Raw genomic sequence first — 26,418 nt, forward strand, 5'->3', positions numbered from 1 at the left:
AAGCAGGAATCAGGGGTCAGAGCAATATCCAATCCCCCAGTCCCTAGTTCATTGTTTCTTGAGTTGAATCTACTTCTTAAGGAGAACAAGTGTGACTATTTACAAGCTTGGGTTTTGAATCGCTACTATGTACTGGAAGAACAGGGTCTCACCGCAGAACAAGCTGTACAGACTCTGCTCATTTTTAACAGCAACTCTGGGATCAGGATTGGATGAATGATGTGCTGAAATCAGCAAGGACAAGCTTTTTTATGATCTGGCAAAGGAACCCAAAAAAGGGGAACCCTCACCTCTTAGTTCACCAACGCAAAATGCAGCAATTTCTGAGGGTAGGGTTTAGCCTTATATTAACGATAAACATTTTAAACATAAGGAACAGGGTTGCCTATGCCTGCCCCTCAAGTCGTTATTGTAATAAAGCACACAGGATTGAAACTTTGAAACACCTCTTTGTAGATTGCTCTTTGGTGTCAGGAACTCATACTTGTTTTTTTTGGGAAATGTTTCTATATTCCTGCTTTTGTGGAAATTGAATCATTTTGGTCTCGATTTTTTTTTCGGGGGGGGGGGAGAATGTGCCTTTAACAATTGCTGCCCTACGCCCCTCGAACCATGTAAATCTGATTGGGAGGAGATTGATTGAAGGATAACTATTGCAGTATGATTGATTACCCTTCTTGTCTTTTCTATATTATTCCACCTTCTTTTTCTGATTCTTTTCCCTATTTCTCTTCGACTAATGAATGATTTTTACCTTTTTAATCGTATACATATGAATTGAATTGTATTTTTCCTATTACTCTTTGAAATGTATATGATTTTATATGTGAATTCATTTTTGGTATATGTGAAAGGTTTAACATAAATCACAACACAAAACAAAAAAAAGAATCACTACTTTAGGAGACTCAAACAAATTTGCTGAAAAATAAGACGGATGGGCTGAAGATTTAGGGTCTGTCTTGGGAGCCCACCTGTCTGGAAAAGACGGGGTACGCATGCTGCGGCTTCTTAACGAGCTTTTCAAATTCCCTATTTGCATATTCAGAAACAAATCATAGTACTCATTGAAAGCAGGAACCTGCGGTACTAGAGGCGTTGCTAGGGGGGCTTCAGCGGGTTATAGCCACGGGTCTTTTGGTTGTAGCCCTGGATAGAAGCTCAGGGGTTACAACCAAAAAGGCTAGCTAGCCCTCAGTCCCGACAGTCCCAAAATTAGCGAAGCCCCGACCTAGCAGCACCCCTGCTACTGAGTATAGAAATACCAACAACACAGACAAACTCAAAGGCTTCTGCAATCTTCTGCAATACTAACCCTTGTTAAATTTGCGAGAGGGGCATCCTGCTGTACAGTAGTGCTAACAATGACTCTGGGCACAATGTAGAAAGCAAACGCTGATAACGAGCCTACTTCAAGTTGGTTAGTTTTGACAATGAGACACTTAGGGCTTCATCACGAGTTGGGCGGTATCCTGGCTGTAATACTGCCCGACTGGAATAGCCTTAGCACCCACCAGTCCGGCGGTATTAGCGCTGGACCACCGGTTGGGCGTTAACAGTAAATCCCCATTCCCCATTGGGTCCATTGGATCCAAAGGGGGATTTTCGGCACTAATATTACGGTCTAATACAGCCGGCAATAATACTGCCGAAAACAGGGCGCTTAAGGGGATTTTCGCCTCCAGAAAAATCTGAAGGTAAAACAGTCCATTAAGCGCCCAACTCGTGATAGGGCCAGCCCTTAAATGCAGTGGTAAAACCGTTACCGCTGCATTTAAGGGCTACAGCCCATCTCGTGATGAAGCCCTTAGGGTCCAATTCATGGAACGCTTAGCGCAGTGCAAAGTGACTTTGTACTGCCAACAAAAACGTTGAACCGGGCCTAATTCACAGAGTGGTGCAAAGTGTATTTTTGATGAGCAAAGTCACTTAGCACTGCAAAAGTACTCTCTGCACTAAATGGCCCTAATAAAAAAAAGCACTAAGCAGTTTGCTCCGCATAAATACACTTTGCACCGCTGTGTGAATTAGGCCCGATGGAACGTGTTTGTTGGCAGTGTGTACCGCGCTAAACGTTCCATGAATTAGGCCTTTAGTGTGATTTACTGCTTAATGGATGGCCTACCATGGCGTGTGAGTTTGGTCGCTTATAGACCATGGTGTTACAGTGAAACATCCGTACTGTGGAAGGAAATCTCCAGCATGCAAACGAAGCACCTGGGGAATGTCTGTGGGTAACCTGGTACCTGTGTGTGCCTCGCAGCCTCATTGCGACCTGCTTTCAAGCTTTCAAGCCTCACTACACAGGTTGCAGCAATGCTGACCGGAACCAAAGCACAGCCCTTGCTCCCCTTACCTCGGTCAGAGTGTAGCGCCCTTGCTCCCCTTACCTCGGTCAGAGTGTAGCACTCTTCCGCGGTGCACTCAGCTTTGCTGGTTGGATTGCTGAGAGCAAAAATGATAGGTCTTTCATTAAAGGAAGCCATGTCTTTGATGATCTTCGTAGTAAAGGCACCCCCGATCGCTGCAACACCTACAGGGAAAACACAAAACATTAGAATGATGGCCATACGTTTGCTGAACTGTAGAAAGGCGCATGATGACACAATTGTCAAAAATTATACTACGATGTTCACACTTGTTTTTTGCAAAAATATGATCTTATTCACACAAACGTCACATCTCTGCAAAACATTTAAATTCTCTCTGGCTTACAACATGATGATGATGATTATTATTATTATTATTATTATTATTATTATTATTATTATTATTGTATTTAATGAGGGCAGACGTGGCTTCAAAAAGCAACGGAGCGCTTTTCAGAGGTAACCACAATACAGATGCATAACAGAGCGCTTTACAGAGGTAACCACAATACAGATACATAATGGAGCGCTTTACAGAGGTAACAACAATACAGATACATAATGGAGCGCTTTACAGAGGTAACAACAATACAGATACATAATGGAGCGCTTTACAGAGGTAACAACAGTACAGATGCATAACAGAGCGCTTTTCAGAGATATACAACAGTACAGATACATAACGGAGCGCTTTACAAAGGTAACAACAATACAGATGCATAACAGAGCGCTTTACAGAGGTAACCACAATACAGATACATAACGGAGCGCTTTACAGAGGTAACAACGGTACAGATGCATAACAGAGCGCTTTTCAGAGATATACAACAGTACAGATACATAACGGAGCGCTTTACAGAGGTAACAACAGTACAGATGCATAACAGAGCGCTTTTCAGAGATATACAACAGTACAGATACATAACGGAGCGCTTTACAGAGGTAACAACAATACAGATGCATAACAGAGCGCTTTACAGAGGTAACCACAATACAGATACATAACGGAGCGCTTTACAGAGGTAATAACGGTACAGATGCATAACAGAGCGCTTTTCAGAGATATACAACAGTACAGATACATAACAGAGCGCTTTACAGAGGTAACAACAATACAGATGCATAACAGAGCGCATTACAGAGGTAACCACAATACAGATACATAACGGAGCGCTTTACAGAGGTAACAACGGTACAGATGCATAACAGAGCGCTTTTCAGAGATATACAACAGTACAGATACATAACGGAGCGCTTTACAGAGGTAACAACAGTACAGATGCATAACAGAGCGCTTTATAGAGGTAACAACAATACAGATGCATAACAGAGTGCTTTACAGAGGTAACCACAATACAGATACATAACAGAGCGCTTTACAGAGGTAACAACGGTACAGATGCATAACAGAGGTAACAGCAGAACAGACATATAGAAGGGGGTAGGATACAGAGGGGCACAGAGGAGGGGTACAGCTGTACCAGGTGGTGGGGAGGAGAGGTGCGGGTGGCGTGTATCAAGTCAGGTGACGAGGGGGGGGGGTCGACGTGATGGCCTAAGTAGCCATGATAATGACTATGATACAGGCACAGCATTCAAATGATGTCTTATTTAACATATACTCCTAACACTATCATGCTGGCCAGTTAGTGCACATATGCACATTGTCCACTCTGACTGCCAACCATTTTGGGCACTGAGAATTCCCAACAGAGAATGTTGATATATCTTCAACGAGTTAGAGTAGAATCTAATATATTAACATATTGCAGGCTTAACACTGGAGCCTTCATTGGGAGAAGAGCACCGCCATCTTCCAATTATACTGAAAGGATTGGTTCCATTGCATTATGCCGGTTCACTTATGGAAGGGCGTGTGCCCGATATGCGTGGGGTTTTCCAATTCTTTACAGCCTTCTGTATTTTTTGATTAAGTAGCTTCAGCTATAATAGACTTTAAACACTGTATGCACTTGGCACTTTGATGTTTTAGTTTACATGTGTACTTGCCATTTTATTAAGTGCAATAAAGTTATACACTTTGGCTTGAGAGAACTTTTGATTTCTCTTTGGAGAAACTTCTTTTCGACCTTTGAAAATGAATGCCTTTGCGACATTCTGGATGCGAGTTGGAGTGCCTTCACAATTTATTTTTTGTAATTGCTGTTAGGCAGAATTGCATGCAGTACCCTCTGGGACCACCACACACAATTAGGACTACAGGTGTAAGCAAAACCAACATTTGGTATAAGTCTGTACCACACAGTTTTCGGAAGCGAGCTGAGCAGCCAGGCTTATCTCAAGAGTGAATGTGAGCAGTACAAGTCTGTTACACAGATATGATACGATATGGCATTTGTAACGCGCCTATACACAAGTGTTTCAAGGCGCGACGAGGCAGGGAGGGGGGAACAAGGGGAAGACAGACAACGATCCTAATAGGCCAGGTGTTATTCAGATCGCGCAAGTGCAGGGGTAGGGGGAAGGGAGAAAGTGCATGGGGAAGGGGAGGGGGGAAGTGCAGTACAGGGTAAGTAGAATAAAATAAAATAAATAAATAAAGAGGGCCAGCTGGTGGCAAGTGCAAGGTAAGTGCAGACAAGTGCTGGGAAGGGGGGGCTGTAGGGATACAGAGACAGTCCCGCAGTGCAGGGGTTGCCAGGGAGGCAGTGCAAGTGGAGAGTGGCTGGGCCCAGGACCGGGGTCGGTGAGAGTGGCCCAGTTGCAGATTCAGTGCAGTTTCAGCGAAGAATTAGCAGGGGAGAGGGAGAGAGAAAGCAGAAGCAAAGAGGAAGGTTTTGACGTGCTTCCGGAACCGGAGATGGTTCTCCTCAAGTTTCAGGGAGGACTTTCAATCACAGTGGTTCAAGTAGACACTTATAATCAAGGTTTCTTGGTAAAACACTTATTAATTTACTACACAATCATTTAGAAAACATTACACTAGAAGGAGGCAACTTAATATTATATACCAATACACTTCAGTACAAAACTCTAAGATTTTGAGACAGTTTGAGGTCCCCTGAAATAGGAGCCAAATAGCAGTTCAGTTACTTAGAAGTGAGCAAAAAGGCATAAAGTAAGTATAATAGATCATATCTACTTGTTAGACAGTGTAACTAGTTTCAGTTCACCAGAAGAGTTCAATTTAAGTCAATAGGTCAGGCCAAAGTTAATGGGCTAGTGTTCTGGATAGGTAAGAGCAGTTCTGGTATCAAACGGTAAAGTCTTTGCAAAGGTTCTCAAAAAGGCAGAAAAGAATCATTAGTTGGGTCACAAGCTGATTAGGCCTGCAAGTTGGGAAAGTTTCACAAACTTTCACTGCGAGAGTGGCGTCTTCTCAATCGGGTTGGCACAGTACCTTAGTATGAAGAAACATATGCAGCTGAGGTCGTTGGTTCCTGGCAGTTCCTGCAGATCTCACTGTTCCTCAGTCTCAGTCATGGGGACAAGAGGGAGGACGTCGGGGGACTCCTGCACTGCACGGGATCATCGGAAAACGCAAATAAAATGGAGTCATTTCAGTTCGAGTAGCTGTTCATCAAGCACACAAGCTGGTGTCCTTCCCCCTGGTTAATCCTAACCAGCTTTGAGAATGGTATCCAGGTGGCTTACGAGTTGATTGGTCCCACCAACTCAAAGGAAGAAGTCGTCCTTGAAGGGGCTTCTCTGTCGAGATGAACTTGCCAATGCGGACCTGCAGTAGGGCTTCACCGGGCAAACCAACGGTCCAGAAGTTGCAGCAGCCATCCTCTTCCAGCTTGTCTTCGGTTCTTTCGTTCCAGTGGTCGACTCTGCTTTCCAGTCCAAGAGACTTGCCTTTTAAACCATCTCTCCCTTTCATTCCAACCTAGCTGTCACTCACCCAGCAGGGTGGCTGTCCTTGCCGGACAGTCAGTCAGCCAATCACGCCAGAGTGCATTTGGGTCTCCTAGGAGACTAAGCACAGGGAGTTTCGGGCACCTCCCTCACTTCCTGCCCGCCCCAAACACTCAGACGCCAGAGGCGGTCTTCAGTCCTGAAGCCCGCCAAAGGCGTACGAACAAAGGGACCAAACCTGACTTGGCGCACAGAGACAAACACTAGAAGGACCTTTCCAAAAACAAATGGCGAACAAGGAAGACCGGGACCTGTTTAAACAAAGGGGCTTAAGGCGCCATCTTGAAAAACATGGCTCCTGTGATTTTTAGCTACCGGTGTTCGCGGTTGGGAAAAATCATGGCAGTTTGCTGTAAAACCACTGCCACCAGCCTTTTCAATAGGAAAGGGTAGCATTTGACTGCCACATGAGTATTTAGACACACGGGATACTATGTAACCTCTCCAGCACTCCATTGTAAGATGGTGTGTGCTGTGTCTAGGAATTTGGAAAGACTAGCAAAGTCAATTTCACTTTACATTCTCTGGTAAACAGTAGTTTATCCCAGAGAAGGTATTTAAACCTTTGGAAAGTCTAAAAGACATCCCTGTGTCACTGCACTGAGGGTGATGTGTAACACACATGAAAAGATGATGCCTATGGAGTTATCTAAAACTCTATAATCAAAGAACACCAGTGTAAAACACACATCAAAATACATGACAGAGTGGGAAAAAAGGCTTACACTCTTTCCAGGTAAAAAAAAATCAAGTCCTCAAAATCCAGCAAAGTTGCTGAGGGTCTCTAAGGTGAAGGTAATTAGCATATTTATGAGAATTCTCCCTAACAATTGCAAAAGTAAGTTGCCTCTGCTTAGCTGAGTGGGAACAGGGGGCGTGACGCTGGCATTCTAACTCAGCGATATAACCGGTGCCAGCTTGTGGATTTTTGAGCTGAAGTGGTGTTAATGTATGTGAAGAATATTCAGGGTAAAAACCTTTCAGGAAGAATGGGCCAGAATTACATTGGAGTGTTGAGTCTTCCAGATCATTGCCTATGGTTACTGGCTCACAGTCCTGAAAAGACCCCGTTCCTAATCTCCCTCTCCTTCCCATCCCTTCTGTGCATCCATAGCTGAAGGAATACATCTCCCAGCTCTTGACCAGTGAATCAGTGGATCTTGTCACCATCTTAGATTGGACTTGGAGAGTATGTACTGGAGGAAGGTGGGCCTATAAAAAAACAAAAATGAAATGGGGAATTTATATCACACTTCATGTCAGAATCAGCCTCTAAACTTGGGACTGGTTATCGAACCCATTCATGATATGATATGATATGGCATTTGTAACGCGCCTATACACAAGTGTTTCAAGCACGAAAAATTCATAATGATTCACCTGGCTCAAATCCTTCAAGCTCTGGACTTATGGGATTGCCAGGTGTCTCTGGACCATATTTTCATGTTCTTACACACCGCAAACATTGAACATTATTGCGTTTTGAGTTGAGCCAGGTACACTATCAGCTCATGGCTATGTCATTCCGCTTGACATTGACTCCAAGAGTGTTCACACAGGTGATGGGACCCCATGACAATACGGAGAAGATGCACGTGTTTCTCAACCCCAAACGACTGGCTCCTGAAAGCAAATTCAAGGGAGCAATTCTGATGAGTGGATGATGTGTGGACAATGTTCCCTCTCTATGCATCTCCTTAAATGTAAACTACCCCTTTTGACTCCATCCAAATGCAACCAGTTCAGTTGGTGCAATTCTGGACATGGAATTGGCGATGACATTCCTCCTCAAGAGCCTGGTCATCTTACAGAACACAATTGCTCTTTTCTCCCCAAGGATTAATACCACCCCCGCAGGGGTCTTCTTCAGGCAGTTGAAGCTAATGAGCTCATGCATCTTTCTTGCTCCTTAAGCTGGGTTGAGGATGAGGTCACTTCATTGGTCTATGGAGACTTAGGGGCCCCAATTTTCGGGTAACACATGAATGTGCAGGTTCTCCAGTGGATTTGTCCTATGAACCTCCATCATTTGAGACATCATGACCTCAGGTGACTTTGGTGACAGATGCTTCCCTGGGAAGAGGTGGGGCTCACCTGCAAGATCTTTCAGTGAGTAGTCTGCAAGAGGGACAAGACATTTGTCTATGTCCACATATTAGAGTTGACAACCTCCTTCCGTCCACAAATCAGAAACATATGTACCGATCCTAACAGAAAGCATAACCACCATGCACTTCAGAAACAAGAGAGGAATTCTCATCATGTTTTGAGCAAACGAGAACTGGGTTTTCCTTACGGAAGCCATTCTACATGGGAGGGAGAATGTGCCGGTGGACAACCTCAGTCAGTAAATGGGGGACTTGCATGAAGAGGTGCTGCACCCATTGACAGTGGAGGAAATATTCTTCATGTGGGTACTTCCTCAGGTCAACCTGTTGCTTACAGTGTACACACAAAGTGCAAGCAATTCGGGTCAGGGGAGTTCCTTTATCAATGGACCCTGCAGGATGGTCCTGTCGCTTGGAACTAAAAACAAATGTCTGATTTTCCTCATTGTGCTCTAGTTTAGCTTGTTGTGAGGAATATCCAACACAACAGAACAGCCATGTCATACTTCTTCATCTTTGCATTTGTTCAATTCCTTAGGGAACTGATTCATTCTTTTCTTCTGGAACATTTTGTTCTCTTTCGATAATTCATCCTTGTGGTGACCTTTTTATTTGCTGCTCCTTTTAAGATTCAACATTCATGCCCATTGCACCTACTCATTTTAAATGTACCCATTTTAGTGACAATTACTTCGCCCATTTGAGTTTGAGTACTTCAAGCTTTTTGTTTCTTTCCTTATTTTTCACAAAAGATATCATTACTTGCAGAGTAAGAGTCTTGTGTGTACTGTGGAGGGTTGGAAAAAGGAGTTGTACACCGGGAAGACATGATTTAATTTATTTTAATGACAATTATAAGGAAAAGGCCTAACTTTCCCTATCAATAAAGGAGTACCCTACCTATCTAAATAAACTAAAAGTATTTGTCCGCTGTCATAAAGTCCATAAGGAAATATGTCCTCTGCCCAAAATACTACCAATTTCGGTTGGGTGATGTTGTATGTAAATATGTTCTCTGTAAAGCACTTTGGATAAAGGCGCTATATAAATAACACACCATTATCATTATCATTAATATTAACTAATTTAAATAGACCAATAGAATGATTTATCTTTGCCTGGTCTCTCCTCCAATTCATTCAATAACTCCTTGAATTATACGCTCACTTGGCACAACAGATAGTCTCTGCGATCAACTCTTGTAGTTCCTCAAGAACACATTTCTTTCTTGTACTTTCTGGAGTCTCCTTTTTAGAATGTTATTTGTTGTTCTTTCCCAGGCCTTCCCTCCGGGAGTACTTGAACAGGTTTTTTTATGCCCCTTTCCAAGCTTCTATTATCATCAGTAATGCTGAGTCTCACAATGTCTCTGATCTGCCTGGATTTATCCCAACCGTATTGATTCAGCACCTCTCTTCTAAGCTTTTCACATCTGGGTTGAATATCTCTTTGCTTATTGGTTATACAACACTTGGGAGGACTGACTCTTCTAGGCTTCTCACTTCTTACCTGGCTTTGTTGAGTATATGAGAAGTCCTCCTTTGCACTGGGACAAGGTGACAGCTTCATGTAATAATCCTATTCCCTCTCTCTGTCACTTATTATTTGGCTCCAACTCCCATCACTTATTTTCAGCACTGCTTTCCCATTTGTGTGACTGGGACAAGTTTTCTCTGAGTGATAGCGATATCCCATGAGCCTCCTACTTCTCCTGGTCGCCCGGGTACTTCTAACTTAAATGGGGCAGGTAGATGGGCTCGGCTCATGCTCTGGACTGTTCTCTCTCTCTCTCGGGTTCTCACCTTCAGGTTCTCAGGTCCGTGTCGGACTCCTGCTTCACACTGGTGCTACTCGTTGGAAGCACGCCTCACTTCCCTCATGGGTGGTATCAGCGTTGTTCTTGGGGCATCCTGCCTGCCATGTTCAGCTCGTGGTCACACCGCCCCAGGTTCCTTGCTTCTCTCTCGGTCGACCTGAGACACTTCCTGCTGGTTCTCTGGTGTCTCGTCCTCACATTCTCTCCCTCTTTGCAAGCTGCAGGCTTTGTGACTAGTTTGCGCTCTGCCTCCTGCCGGCGTAATGATGTCAGGATGCTTCCCCTGAGCATCAGGACTCTCTCTAGTCTTCCTCCTCAGCACAGTCCTTTTCCCGTGTGAATGGGCTTACTCTTTCATTGCCCTCAGTCAAAGACAAGGATGCCACATTCTTAGGCTTATTTGGTAGTCTCATGTATGCCATTAATTTCGTTGGTGTAGGGAGTTATTCACATGAACGGGAGTCCTTGTCCCAAATGGGGAGCCTCTCCTGGGGAGGTCCCACTTGCCTCGACCCCTACGGGGGGTTTTGGGGAGCAGGCTCACCTCCCTAGTCTCACATGGGGAACCCCCTTGGGGAGAAGGGGTGAACAGCTGCGATTCGTCACACTGCCTAAAGTAGTTCCCCAGCAGAAGACTAATTCACCAGTTTGTTTTCCACCCTTGTATCTTTCGAAGACAGAGGAGAGTTTCCACAGACTGGATCCCAAGTGATTCTTTATCTTTCATTTAGGAAGGACCGGGGAATTTAAGCAAGATGACAAACATTTTGATGGATTTCTTGGTCCCTGGAAATGAATGTCTGTGCCCAAACAGATGAACCCAACATGGATTGTCCTGTTTATCAAAATGTGTTACAAGTTAGCACAGACAGAAGTCCCTGTTGGTTTATGGGCTCATAACAGCAAGGGGGAAGTGGTGAAGTCAGCTACGCAAAGATGTGTGCTACCTACGGATATTTGTCATGAAACAGCATGATTGTTAGAAGGAAAGTCTCTGGGCGTCGGGTTCAGTACCTGGGGATGACCCTTAGCAGCCGAGGCAACCTTATTTCCAATTGAATGTCCTCTGCTCTCAGAAGGTAGCTATGTTTGGTCGTCAGTCAAGGCACACCTCTTGGGATATTATGTGGGTTGTCTGAAACCCAATTCAACACTTCATTATCTACAATAAAGTACCGAAGAGGTAAAGCAAGGCATACAATTAAAGTGTAAAGCTTTATACGCCTTACTTTACCTCTCAGGGAGATGTTCTTACTTCTTGAAGGCGGAGCATGGGCACAAAGCAAAAAAAAGTGTCCTCCATGAATTCCTGCTCTGTATTCCAAGAGTACATGGTTTCACACCAGCATGTAGTTCATGCTGGTGCTATATTAATGTATTCCTATGAAATATGCTTGCACATTGTGCTTAAAGCAGGCGGATTCCATGAGAATTAATTGTGAATGCTGTTTGCAAAGCATAATTTGCAGCCATCATTTATGTTTTTTACAAAATGGAGCATATTGTCCACAAGGCCTTCTGGGGCCTGGGGCCTCAATACCTTCAACTCTCTCTTCCCAAATATCTTCCTTCTCGAGCTCTTCGCTCATCCGCCTCCAACTCCCTCAGGGTCCGTCGCTACTCCAAGCAACGAGTTGGTGGTAGATCTCTCTCCTCTGCAGGGGCCTCCCTCTGGAACAGCCTTCCTGCCTCCCTGAAACTGTAGGAGCACCATCTCCGGTTCCGGAAGCACCTCAAAACCTTCCTCTTTGCTTCTGCTTTTTCTCCCCCTCTCTGCACTGGCTACCTGGACGTCCTTTGTGACCTTGGGCCAGGCCCCGCCATTTGCACACCTGCACTGCCTCCCTGGCAACCCTCGCACTTGGGAACTGTATTCTGTATCCCTACAGTCCCCCACCAGCACTTATGTCTGCTCTTACCTTGCACTTGCCACCATCCGGCCGTTATTTAGCCTAATATTCTACTATCCCATGTACTGCACTTTCCCCTCTCCCATGTACTGCACTTTCCACCCTCCCTTCCCCCTCACACTTTTCCCCTTCCCCTTCCCCCTGCACTTGGCGATCTGAATGGCACCTGGCCTAGTAAGATCGTTATCTGTCTTCCCTCTGTTCCCCCTCCCTTGCCTCGTCGCGCCTCGAAACACTTGGGTATAGGCGCGTTATAAATACCTTATCATATCATATCGTAAAACTAAAGAGTAAAGGCTATTTCGCCTGTGTTTACATTTTAATTTTGCACTCTTTTTTGTAAAAGTAGAAATGCAGAAGACACAACAGCATTTAAGTGCTAATGTTTCCAGTTCCTTGCATGCAATTTGCACTTTGGTAAAATTACCTCCTCTGTCGTAGCAAAATGGAAAGGTTTCTCTGTAAGCCAATGTAATGGTTACTTAAAAGCGCAGGTAAGTCATTCCTGTCGAATAATGAAAAGACATGTGTACGACAGTCTGTATATCAACACATGTCAAGATGGGTTAACCGGCAATACAGAGACACAGGAAAGGCATAGGAAATCAGAACTCTGTTATTCAGACTTTACATCACAGCCGGAGAGGGAACCGTTCAAAGCTAACCTCAAATTAGCATTAGGGTTCCCCAACAGTGTCTGCATTGTTGCAATGATCACAAAGTAGTAACAAACCTTTGAAGAGGTTCTTTGGCAGCTACATTTAGGGGTGGCATGACTAGCGTCCCCACTGACAGTCCCTTTGTATGGTTGCCCCATGCTTTACTTAAATGAAATTCATGTAACAGCAGTCCTTTTTTTGTTTACTTTATTTATTAAAGTTCATGTCCTACACAGGTAAAAGCGGATACAACATAGTACAGCTGAATTAAGCGATTTACAGAGGAACTCCACAAACCAACACAGTAAAATGCAGTGCACACTCCCCGGCATCCTTGAGAATGGCTAAAGCAACGTCAACCTAGCAGAACATCAGGCTATACTTCGGTTTCCCCCATCCGCCCAGCCTCCTGCCAGCCTGTCATAGAAACTCACAGTTCCCCTCCCCCTGCTGCTGGGTAGTAAGATACTGTGTGAAGGGCCCCCAAATGTCCTTTGGTCTGTTAACCACTGCAGTCCATGCACAATATTCATGGTCCATATCAGAGAACCAAGTCATGTCCGCCAGCCATGCCCCCGACGTAGGTGGGGGCAGAGCCGGTCCACCTCAACAGGAGGCAGCCAAACATACAGCACAGTAAATCACAGTAAATCACAGGGGACCTTATGGCAGAGCATAGTCATGCATATAGACATCACATCCCTCCAATACCCAGAAATGTCTGGGCATGCCCACAACATATGAATGAAGTCTGCTGACTATGCACGACATCGAGGATATCTATCGTCCTTAGTGGGATTGTACATCCGAGGGCGAGCAGGGGCTACACACACCCTTTGTAGGGTTTTAAACTGTATAATGTTCAGCCTAGTGCTAGTAGCAGCCGCATGCGTACACTCACACAAAGCAGACCAAGGCTTATCAGTAAACGCGGTCCCTGCGTCCGACTCAACTTTACCCTACATCCCAGAGCCCTCTTCGGAGTACCTGCTATAACAGCCTTATAGATGCAAGAAACGTAATGCTTTGCCTGAGTCACGGCCGACCGGATCTGCAACAGGGGCACCATTGCTGGTTCCTGCAGAAAGGACAGGGACACGCCCTAAAAGCAGCACGCATTAGATAATACTGAAACCCGAGCCTAAAGCTGTGGTGCACCTTCTCCACAAATCAATCACAACTGATGAAAACCCCCTCTGAATACATATCCATCATAAATCTGATACCCATACCATCTAATTCCTTAGCTAACACCTCATCGCAAGTCTGGGGCAAAGCTTCTATCGCCCAGAGCAGAAGTGTCAGGGCATACGGATCCTCCACCCCCATGCGTGCAAGAACCCTCTTCCAGTAAACAGCAAAGTGAAGTTGCGCAGGCAGAAAATACAACTCCATATCCTGGGCCCTCAAACCCCCATTCACATATGGTTTTGTCAATGTATCCCAACTAATCTGAGGCTGTTTAGGGTGCCACGTCAGCCAAACCATCAACTACGCAACTCTGCAAAGAACCCCGCTCCCAGTCACACAGGTACATTCTGAAAGATATACAGTATTTTAGCTACCACCACCATCTTAGCGATCGCCATACATTCCAGCAATGAAATGGGCAATGCACACCACTTATCAATTTTCCCCCGAAGATCTGGCAAGCAAGCCAAGTGATCGTCCCTCAATAGGGTGTCACAAGACCTACTGATTTGTATCCCCAGATACCGGACAGACCTCTGTTCCCAACTGTAGGAACCCATATGTGGGGGAGCTATTGTATTCTCATTTAAAGGGCACAGAACCGACTTGGCCCAGTTTATGCAAAGACCCTAAATGTTCGCAAAACGCTCCAACTCCTCCGGCAATGGTCCCAAATCGACTGCCATTTTTTTTTAGATAGAGGACAATATCATCCGCATAAAGGGACACAAGTTCCCACCCACCTCCCATGCCAAGCCCCCGGTCACAGTGATACTTCTGAATGTGTGCTGCCAGTAGTACAATAGAAATTGCAAAAAGCAGAGGCGACAGCGTGCATCCCTGACTGGTGCCTCGTCCCAAAAGAAATGCAGCCGATAGCTTACCAAAAAGACCTATGTGGGCATTAGCACCCTTATACAAGAGTCGCACTGCTACCAAAAAATAGGCTGGGATGCCTACCGCCCATGGTGCCGAAAACAAGTACTCCCACCCCACATAATCGAAAGCTTTCTCAGCATCTAAAAAGGCAACTACTGCCTGAGCTTTCAGATATGTTTATGCCAGAATAGCGACTTGTCGCCACAGATTAAGCTCGGTGGAGCAACTGGGAATAAAGCCTGCCTGATCCTGATGGACAATAGATGTCATATAAGGGAGTAATTTGTCCACCAAGACTTTTGCAAATATCTTTGTATCCAAATTAAGCAATGAGATGGGTCTATATGACACACACTCTTGGGGATCCTTACTCCGCTTCAAGATTAGGTTGATCACTGCCTGGCGAGGGTAGGAGGAAGCACCCCTGTGTGCATAGCCTCCTGCCACCTACTCAACATGTACCGCGCCACCTGAGGACCAAACTCTTTATAAAATTCAGCCATAATACCATCAGTACCCGGTGCCTTAGATGAGGGCAGCGATCAAATAGCTGCCAAAATGTCCTCAACCGTGAACGGGGTATCCAACCTTTCCACCGCCTCATGCCCCAGCACCAACAGAGATGTGCCAGAGAGATATTCCCTAATTAAGGCATCATCTACCCTCCCCCTTGAAATATATAACTGCTCATAAAACACTTGTGTACGAGCGCGATATATATAAAATATCATTTCATTTCATAGGAACTCGGAAACGTATCAAGGATCCATTCCGGGTCAGACACCACCTGCCCACTCTCAGTACGCACTGCAGCAATCTCAGCCATACGCCCTTCCCTTCTAATCATGGACGCAAGGTGTTGTCCCGGTCTCCCCTCATCACCACAATTCCTAACCATCATTGGATGGGCCAGATATTTAATCTTCCGGTCCGCCTCAGAGTGGAACCTATCTAAAGCATTCCTTATGAGAAGCAACGTCGCAGCATTGTCTCTATCACCCAAGTGTCCCTCTAGATACTTTAGTTCAAGCTCAATCACACAAAGGTGGCGTCCTGTCAGCTTTAATGCCCCAAATTCCAGTGCCATACACCTACCCCTGAGAAAGACCTTAACAGCCTCCCATACAGTGGTCATAGATTTCACTCATCTCAAATTGTGCTCAAAATATGACACCATCATCGCCAGTACCTCGCTACAAAAAACTATGTCCGTGAATGCCAGGGTCTTGAACCACCAAAAAGGCCATACCACCCACTCCCTACCAGGTCAATTGTTCATTTAATTGGGGAATGATCCGACAGCATTCGGGGAAGAATCTCACACCCGACAGTCATTCGGACCACTGCAGGACCCGCCAGGACATAGTCGATCCGAGAAGTCATGTCATGAAGTGACGAATAATATGAATACTCCCTACTCTCTGGGGGAAGCGTCCTCCATCCAACAGGTCTAGTGCCCTCAGACAACCCAGGATCTTGCGAGCCGCTTGTGAGACAGGCTTAGTTCCACCCGCAGACCCATCTAAGACCTCATTCAAAATTGTGTTAAAATCCCCATCCAGACGATTTTGTATCCAAATACTTATAACACCAAAGCAGTAATGCTCCAAAGAACTCAGGGTCATCAGCATTTAGCCCAAAAACATTAACTAGGGTAATCGGGGATGGGTGGACAAGATTCCGGATACAAGTAGAAATCTCCCAGCCGGGTCAGCCACCTGCTCCACAAGGTGAAATCAAAGCAATCTATGTCCCAGAGTCATAACACCCCTGGAGTATGAGTAAAAAGATGTATAATAGCGACTGCTCCCCCAGGACCTAGCCACTCCCTCATTCGCAAACCTTCACCAAGTGGGTTTCCTGTAGCATACCAATAATAGCTGCATGCCGTTCACAATAGCTCACCACTTTCCGATACTTGCACGGGCTATTAAGCCCACGAACATTCCAGCTAACAAGGATACCCAATGCCATAGAAGCTACATTGGTCTGCATACCCCATCACACTGAGCACCCTGCATTTGGCCGTGGCTCCTGCGCGCAATCAACCACACAACAATACAACACCCTCTGTAAAGACCTGAACAATTTTCAATGATCACCCCCTGCCTCCTACAACACCTCATCCCCACTGCCCAACCCCAACCTGCAGCAAAATACCCCTCCTCCAACCCCCTCCCCAAACCCCCCTGAACAACTCGAGTACCCACCCGGGGACGTCCGACTCAACAACACAGATGACCCAACCCTTGGACAAACCTTATAAAGAGGGGGCCACATACTTGCAGAATTATTGAAAATGATACAATGGAACTCCGCTGCAGCGATTCTGACCACCCCACCACCCCCACCTGGGTCAGCTCCTCACGGTTCAACAGGTCGTCTTAAAAAAAAGAAAAAAAAAAAACTTGCACTTATCCCCGCCTGACCTGCATCCACAAGTTCCTGGATAGGGCGACGACCAACGGTGTGTGGCGCCGCCAAGACACACACCCCACCTGCCGGGCTTCCAGTTGTGGGCCTCTCACTGCCACAGCTCTCTCGCAGCTCCTTTGCTGCCTGAAGGTGAAGCCGGGCTCTAGGCTGCCACCGGGAGCACATTGGTACACAAGCCCTGTCCCCGGTAGCACCCCGCGGGCTCTGCTGCAGTGCGGTCCGCGACAGGCCTCTCCCACTTCTCTCTGTGTCTGCACGCCTCCAGGCCTCTACAAGCGCCCAGCGCGCTGGCCTTCAATTTGTGCTCACAGACCACGGGTCAGCTTCAAACCTCGGAGCCAGTCCCCCAAGGACCTTAGAGTGGGATTTCCAGCAAGCACAAAACACGGCCGGCGGCCCCCTCCTCCGGGTGTCCTCGCACAGAGCTCAGAAGGAAGCAGCCACCCGGGTTTGTGAGCTCGCGAGTGCCCCTCCTTGCACTTACCTAGAGCCGGCCACCACGGCAGCCTCTTACTTGAGCTTTGCTTATTGCACTCTACCCTTTCCTCCCCCTGGCACTTCTCCTCTCCCTTCCCCTTGCACTGGCACGATCTGAATGACACAAGGCCTAGTAAGATCGTTAGTTTTGTTCCCTTTTGTCCTCCCCTTCCTTGTCTTGTCATGCCTAGAAACACTTGTGTACAGGCGCTATATAAATAAATTATCATATCATATCATACTAAACTCTGTATTCCGGGGGCATGCCTGTAGGCCACACGTGTGCCTGGTCAGACTACGACAGGTAGAAGTGCTGTTTAGGGTGGTGCACTTTGGGGAGGATAAAACTGCTCTAGATTTGTTGGCCCAAGAAAATACAGCATTTACATCACTGCCACGATAGCTGGAGGACATACCCACAGTCTGTATGCACCTCAAATTAGTTCTAGTGGAACACAATGTCAAGTCATCCTGAAACATTCACACCCAGGAAAGACAGATTGACCAATCCCAATCTGCCTTTCCCGGGCACGATTGTGCATTCACTGCCCGCACCGCTGCCATTAAATTAGAAAAGGGACTAGGTCCCTTTTCAGATGACGGCAGTCATTTTGAAACATGTTTTCTATGGCCGCCGTCCTCCGAAAGGGACATAGTACCTTTTCCATGTTAATGGCGGTGACCATTTTTTTGACAATTTTCTTTTTTTTACATTTGTTTACAAGTTACCAAATACAGAAAATGCACAATTATGTTACAGAAAGAAACAGTGTACAGATCAGATAAAACAAAACATTATTTAACATTGAAGGACATTATTAACATAACATCTCACAACTGATCTCCCGTCGGACAAAAAAAAGAAAACTATCTGCACCTTGGTAAATCCCAATGTGCAAATAGCTTTCACTGGCTTTAACGGCCCCCAACCCGAGCTGAGGCCCTCGCTCCACTTGGGGCTAACAAAGCTTGGGCTGGTGGGCCCGTCAAAGCCCATATCCAGCATGCCGCAGGGGCGTGAAAGCTATATTAATTACTGTTAATTAAGATCTGAAAAAATTAGTGAGGCAGCACATCACAGTCTGCAGTTACAAGGTGGCTGAAACAAACAAATTCATCGGCTACTTAAGGCCATGGCCCAGCAGTGATCTCAAACTATCATCTCATCAGTTGAAAAAGAAGATTTTGGTCTTGGATTGGCCTAGTAATGTTAGTGAAAGCAATGGGAGGAAATGGTTAAGTCATCGAGTGCTGCTTGAACCATAGGCGGGAATGAGAACTATTTGGATTGAATCAGTTCCTCAATAAAGAGGAGGCAAGTTCTCTGCGAAGGATCTAACAGAGCAGCTCTATTTGCCCTAGTTAACTTTCTACAAATTCTAAAAACCTGGCTAGAAGTAGAGTCATAACCAGGTATGGCATGAAATGTAAGGAAGTCTAGTTGACATGTCTCGACAGCGTTGATTGTCGACGAGGACAGACTAGAGAAGAGGAGACCTTTTATGAGATGGAGTAACATGAGAGAGACATATGTGTTGGTTGTATATGTAATGTGTTGCGTTTTTTGTTTCTTTTTCAAAGGTTGAACAAACCAATAAAAATATATTGAAAAAAAAATAGAGAGGACTCTATTTTAAATTTAGATTTGAGTTACTGCTGCTAGTAAACATTCCACGTAGATGGAAGGTCAGGGAACATGTGTTACTGTACAAGAAAGTAGAGGAAACGTTGATTGAGTTCTTATTCATCCGCGAGACTGATGTAAATGGTTAAAACACTTTTAAATGATATCAGGTTCATGATAATAATACAGCACTAGCACTTTATAAGCAAACACTATAGTTTATAGGGAAGTAATGTATATTATAGCTTTGATTTATGGTGCTCATAAATGTTGAAAAAGAAAAAGCTGTGAAATGTATTTCTCGGTATGTAAAATGTAAATGATTGATGTCAGATATTTGTAAATGCAAGTTTAATGGATGATGTCTGAACTAACATTATCGATTGACTGAGCAGACCAATATTGGCCCTGTGCTACTATCCTGATGACACCTTAGTAACTGCATGTTAGTCCGTCACACTCCTTCCGTACTGATTCCCCTAACTCTGGCAACTAATATGCACCTTTTTACCAACTCTCCTGCTCCTATCGAGGGATAGGAGCAGGAGAATGGAATTCCTGCTCACCCTATTCTGCCTTCCTTTTTTAATGACATTCCTTATATCAGCCCATCCCATCCCTGTACTGCACATCACTCTTAAAAGGCACACTGGCTGCGTCTGCTGCTGCAGCCCCATCTATCACGGTCACCTAAGCACCTCTGACTCCTTGACCCTCCCAATCTGGCACACTTGCTCTCTGATTCTAGAAAGCCCAATCCACATGCAAAAAGTATTATTTTCTCGTGGACCACTTCCAGCTGCACAACTCATGGTGATTAGTGGGAACAGGACCACTGCTCATGACACAAATACAAATGCTGCCCTTCACTATCCCGCCCTTCCTGTGGACGGGCGGAAAAGGTGGTAGGAGTGCTCTCTTGATCAACAAGGTCCCACTGGAATCCCATCCTATGTACTTGGAAAACACCAGTCTCCAGCTCCTTACATCCACTGACTCACTATCCTCCTTGGGCAGAGGCCTTCAAGGCCGCTCAGTTCCATCTTCCTCAACCTTGACTTTCTCGTTCACCTTCTTCTACTGCACCTCAAATTGCAAACCGAGCAAAGGGGAAGCGCCAGTGGACTATTATGACAGACTTAAGATAGTGGCCACACAACACTCAGGTATTCTTAAACCTGTGGGTGCCACAGAGGAAGCAGTAGTTAAGGCAGTTGTTACGGGACTGCACCCCATGCCCCAGCAACAGTTCAGAATGATCTGCCTTTTGGAACTAATGTCACCAGCAAATCATTGTGTCACTTGTCAGGGACAGAAAAAGGAGAACATTTGAAAGTAAGCGTATGGCTCTATAACAATAGAATCTCCAGGGCTCACTTCCCCATTCAGTCAGGGGGGGCTTTTTGAGGGGGAGCTATACCGAGGGGCAGATGAAGAGATTGAGGTGCTCCACGGGATTTCCAAAGGGGAAGTTCCCTCATAAGACAGCATGTAATGATTGTAAGCAGAAGGGTCCCTTGAGGAATGAAGGCCCGAACAACCCCATAGGAATATTTTGCCCCACCTACAGATGCTCATCTCTTAATCCAAATGCCCCAAATTTAAGTCCAAACAATCTACTCTAAGTGTCCCAGATGAGGATCAACACTGGGAGAGCCTGGAGAAAATCTCATCATGAGCCTCCTGAGTTCAGTAGATTAAGATGGCCCGTATGTACAATGTGGGATGGGAGCGCAAGCAATATCCTGTGCTGTGTGGTGGACATTTAGGCTGGTACATCAGCGATACGTTCAGGCTGTTTCCCTGACAGCCTTTAATCCCCATGACCATCAATGCAGTTTACACCCATGTCAACGCCTGTCGCTGAACCAGTTTCTGTTACTTTGGGGCAAATGACCGACACACATACACACTCCTATTGTATTCATCAGCTCCTGTAAATCTGTAAGGGAGAGACGTTCTATGCAAATTGAACTACATCATTTACCATACCCCAGGCGGAGTGTGTTCTTACATATTCCTGACAGAAACACTGAAGCACTACCAACTCTGTTGTAAAACACACCACTAACCAGTTCAGACCTCAAAGACATGCACTTGTTCCCAGAGCTAAATTACCCATTGACCACAGTTCTGACCACAGTTTTAAGTTCCCTTTGGTCAATAGATGACAATGGGATTGGCTGCATTGCCAGTGCTGAGCGGGTGCGGATTAAGATATACCGCTTAAAACAATAACCCAGAATTCCTCAGTATCAACTCCACCTAGAAACAGAAGAGGGCATCGCCCCAATGGTATAGTCACTCCTGAAGCAAGGAATTATAGCTCCGTCCAGTAGCCTGTGTAATGCCCCAACATTACCAGGGAGATATACTTATGCATTTGTCCAAGACCTTAGGGCAGTGAATGCAGGTGTGCTACTCTCTTTCTTGGTGGCTCTGAAAGCAGTTAACATACTTCCCTGTGTACTTCTGACAGCAACACTTTAGCATCGTAGATCTTTATTTTGCCTTCTTTTCTATTCCTATACATCCAATCCAAACTACATGGACACAACTTCCACAGGGATATACAGAATCTCCCACATGGCATTTGTAATGAAGGAAATGAATTACTACACAGTCACATTCTTGAGACCTGTACCCCAGCAGAGAATGTGGGGGATACCAAACTCGATTCCCTATCGGCAGGATTTAGTACTTGATTCAACAAGGTGGCAACCATTCCAAGATGGTCTACCTGTTTGAGCTGCTCTTAGAATCCAGCGGTCACTTTGATTAAATGATGTGGGACCACGCTAGAGTGAGACAGACACCACCTGCGAGTCTACTGTCGGGTAAGACACCTGCATATGCCCTCTTCTCCATGAGGACCTAATAATAGTAAAACAGATTGCTACTAAAATTGCTTCTATTTAAACTTAGACGCACTATACTTTTACTCTTTTTTATCCTGATTCCATGGCCTATGAACCTACTAAGTAATGTATCGCTCCTCCAAAACAGCAATCAAGCTCTTAAAAACACTTTAACAGAAGAAGTACATATTAAGGTAAGTCCCTCTCTAAATCTTGTCATAACCGTACTGTTTAAAATGCTAATAACAGTGATCACATTAGCTGACTGTTTTCCTGGTAAAAAGCCCCTGATAGCCATGTGTGACCCATTAAGATGCAAAGCACTGTAACTTCATCAGCACCATAAATGTAAGAGCGCTGACCCATTACCAATTTCATATGTAATGGCATGCAGCACTGTGACCTACTGAACAGCAATTTCACTTGTGCTTTCATTCAGTTGATGTGTAAAAGGATTGTGTTGAGTGATAGAAGGGTTTACACCACGTTAGTCTATACAAACAATTAACAACACATGGGAATCATAGGTTTGCTGTTGCATTTGGTTGACATTTCCAAAAGTGTATCTCTATTTGCTTTCGTTTAGGACTATATCATAATACCTCTTTTCATAGATGTATTTTTGAAAGTGTGCACTTTGTGCACTATTGGACAGAATCTACCAATTACATACATATACCTTTATTTATGTATGTGGGGATAGGGGAGTGGCGGTGATGAAGATAGTCAGGGGGGGAGGAGGGGTCATTTAGAGGGGGGTATGGGAGGGGCTCCTCCGTTTAAAAAGAATATCTGGTAGAATTAATTTCGACAAAAAGAGCCCAAAAAAGGCACACGTTTAGAAAGGGGTCTGTGAAAACATACATATAATTGCAGTATCTCCGAATGTAATGCAGTATGACTGCACTAACTTTACATGCACAGACTAGATAACATTGAAAGATACATTTGAAGTACAACAATAAGGGAGGATATACTGTTTCATTTTTGATTTTGCTTCAGAAGAATCTGATAATGTAGATGGAGACAATGTTAAACTGATAATATTAATGAGTGCTGTGATTCTCCAAATTAAGGGAGCCTGAGCTATCGTATTACAAACAGAACAGAATCATGTAAATTGCCCATTTTGCACACCATGGCTGATGAGCTGTCATTTCATCATGGAAACCTGCTACAATAATAATTGCAGATATTGTTTATTCACCGCTGAAAGAGAAGGCTTTGAGATTCAGGAAATTGAAATGGTGTCAAATTAAACCTGACAAACAATTCACCTTTATGAGTAACCTTAAATGTTGCCCACTTTGAAAACGTGTTTTGGTTGAACCTACACATTTGTTATGGCAGTAATAAATAATTGCCAAATGAGTCTAGATCACAAGAAGGCTCTAGAATGATGTGTCTTGGTTTTTATATTTCATTTGTAGCCTCGAGGAAGTGTAGAGTGTTCAAAATATGTGCCGGCTGATCTAACAATTGTATTTACCCAAAATGTACAAACCATAAAATTACTTACAAAACCTCATGTGAATAACATTGAATTTCTTTGGGAGGAACATAAGGCCTGAGTATAAAATGTGAAACACCAGCCAAAACCTTGACAGAATCAAACAACTGGCCTGTTTGTACTCATATACAAATCTTACGTGACAAGACTGGCCTATGTTGGTGGGTAAATCTGGAAATGCTTTTTTACTGTGGAGTAAAAAATAAGTCCAGGCCGGCCTGCCAATGTGATGCCACAGTATCAAAATATTTACAGGCTTGAGGCCAACGTAGTCAAGTTTACCCATGTTATAAAATGGACATCAAGAGTAAAGCACACATGATTCATGTGTGCTTTACTCTTGAGGTCCTACTCACTACTTTCTTTCTCTGAAAATATATCCAGACTGGCCCATCATAGTAGGCCAGTCTTGTCACGTAGTAACAAAATGAGTATCAAGAGTAAAGCAAACATGAGCCACCATCTTGATGCTCATTAAACATTGGTTCATGTTACTCCTGGCACAGCGTTAATTGAAAGTGTAAAAGTCCTACCTAGGACTTCTATGCATTCAATTAAAGGCGTGCCTCGTTTTCCTTCATTTGCATGGTGGAGAGGAGGGGCAGAATTTAAATTATGTTTCCACCGGGATGAATTTTCATGCCGATGCAAATGTTGTGGATTCCTTGTGGATTCCTATGGATTCCACTGACTTTTTGCACCAGCAGGCAGACTCCATAGGAATCCATTGTTAACGCTGCCTGCCATGCATACATGGCAGGAGGCGTTTACTTCATTTGTATAGCAGAGTGCCAAAAGGTGGCATACAAGCATACACAGTGCCTTTTTGCCCTGCCAGTTTGTACTCTGCCGTGTAAATGATGAAAATTTGTTGGCAGGGATCCATGAACTTGAAGGTTCACACTGTCTCTCAATTGCCAAATTACAGGATGCCCATTTTGTTATTGTTTTAATTGGGTATCATGTTTGCTTTACTCTTGATCCTCTTGGGTGTCTGCACGCAGCAGCTCCACTTATTCGGCTGGGTTTACAGGGATTGGGGATGCAATGGGCTTGGCAGTGATATAGGTTTGTCATCCGTTATTGCCACTGATGTGCTTGTGCTACGCATTGTGAAACCAGGGAAACCTGCTGGTCACTAAGGTGCCTCACTTCAAACACTGAGCCCCATTTGGCGATTCCTCCACTGCCCTCTGCACGTTTGTTGTTTCTGTGACCTGAGAACGTGAGGCTCATGACAATATGTACTCATTCTTAGATAATTGATATGTGATGTGATCCATTTTAAATGGTTGCTTTTATTTGAGTAACTAAACAAGTATTTTCTCAGCTGTGATCTTTTGGTCTCAGCTGTGATCTTTTGGATCCGAAGCCCTAGGTAAAGCACCCTTCCTTGTTGTTTTTCAACCCACAACAATAATTTCTTTTCTTTTGACAATTTCCTCCTCTTCCTTCACATGGGAAATGTAATTATCGACTACCGAGTTAACTTCCTTTCTCAGTGTTGAGGATGAAATTTCTCTCAATATACTTTTTTTTTACCTTGAACCACTTGATCACCATGTTTCATCAATGCTGAGAAAGCATTTCATCGGGTAATCTGAGGTTGTTTACTTATGCTCATGTTATCTCCGAGATTAAGAGACTGTAGGCAAACCATGCTTGGCACACATAGCCAAATACATCACTGTGCTACAATGATTTTAGTGCCAGCCGCCCCCACACAGGGAATTAGACTTATAAAATAGAGACACAAGTTTTGACCTGAGTGTGGAGAGATGGGCACAGGAGTTTCTCCACCCTGCCCCAAAATAATATGTACACAGACAGACAGAGACACACATCTTGCCCCTTGTTATGTGCAGGGTGGTAATGGTAAAGCAGGTGACATTTTAAATTACTCCTGTTTCGAAAATTCAAATCAATTATGAATTGGGATAGCATGGGTTATTTTCCGCATCTGTTAGATATTAAGTACTGCATGGGCAAATATGCGAGATTTGCTGCAACATATTCCTGGATTCATAACATTTACAGAATTTCATTTTTTCAAAATTTTAGTTATTCAATTAACACTTTACATAAACAGTAAAACATAATACAATAATACAAATGTATAGAGTAACACTTATTCAAATGCAATATAATAGCCTAATTATAAAAAGAGCAACAGAGAAAGATAGAAGTCAAGGTAAACAAAAGAACATGAAAAATAAAAAGGGAAGGCAATCGAGAGCGAAAGGAACAAATAAATAGAAAGGGAAAATACAAAATCAAGAGAAAATAAGAATCCTAGAATGCAGATAAATAACTAAGCATAAAGATCATTAAACGCACCCCAAATCCTTTCATATTTATCGAATTGCTCCTTGGCGTTAAAGGATACTTTCTCTCTCCTAGACAGAAGGGACAAACTCTGCAACCAATCATCAACACTGGGGGAAGTGTCACTTTACCAGAATTTCAGAATTTGCTTCTTAGCTAGTAGGAGAGCTCTATATGTCCAGAACATTTTACTATTAGACAATACAATATCTAAAGGGATTAAACCCAACACACCAAGAAGTGGATCTCTAGGCAGCGATAAATCCATAACTAGTTCCATTCTCCGAAAAGCACCGTCCCAGAATAACTGTATCTTTCCAGAAAAACCACAACATATGTAGCATGGTGCCCACCTCTCTTTTACAGTTCCAACAAAC

At 44.4% G+C, this 26,418-nt stretch overlaps 1 protein-coding gene across 1 annotated transcript in view; it reads right to left on the minus strand.

Moving 5' to 3' along the window:
• Positions 1-26,418, minus strand: part of ME1 (malic enzyme 1) — a 1,722,623-nt gene that overhangs the window by 151,945 nt on the left and 1,544,260 nt on the right. The window contains exon 11 of the mRNA XM_069606328.1: positions 2,391-2,533. Within this exon, the coding sequence (XP_069462429.1) occupies positions 2,391-2,533 (143 nt within the window). The remainder of the gene's footprint in view (positions 1-2,390; positions 2,534-26,418) is intronic.

This window comes from Ambystoma mexicanum, chromosome 4p, assembly GCF_040938575.1.
Source record: "Ambystoma mexicanum isolate Mex_15411 chromosome 4p, UKY_AmexF1_1, whole genome shotgun sequence".
NCBI lineage: Eukaryota > Metazoa > Chordata > Amphibia > Caudata > Ambystomatidae > Ambystoma > Ambystoma mexicanum.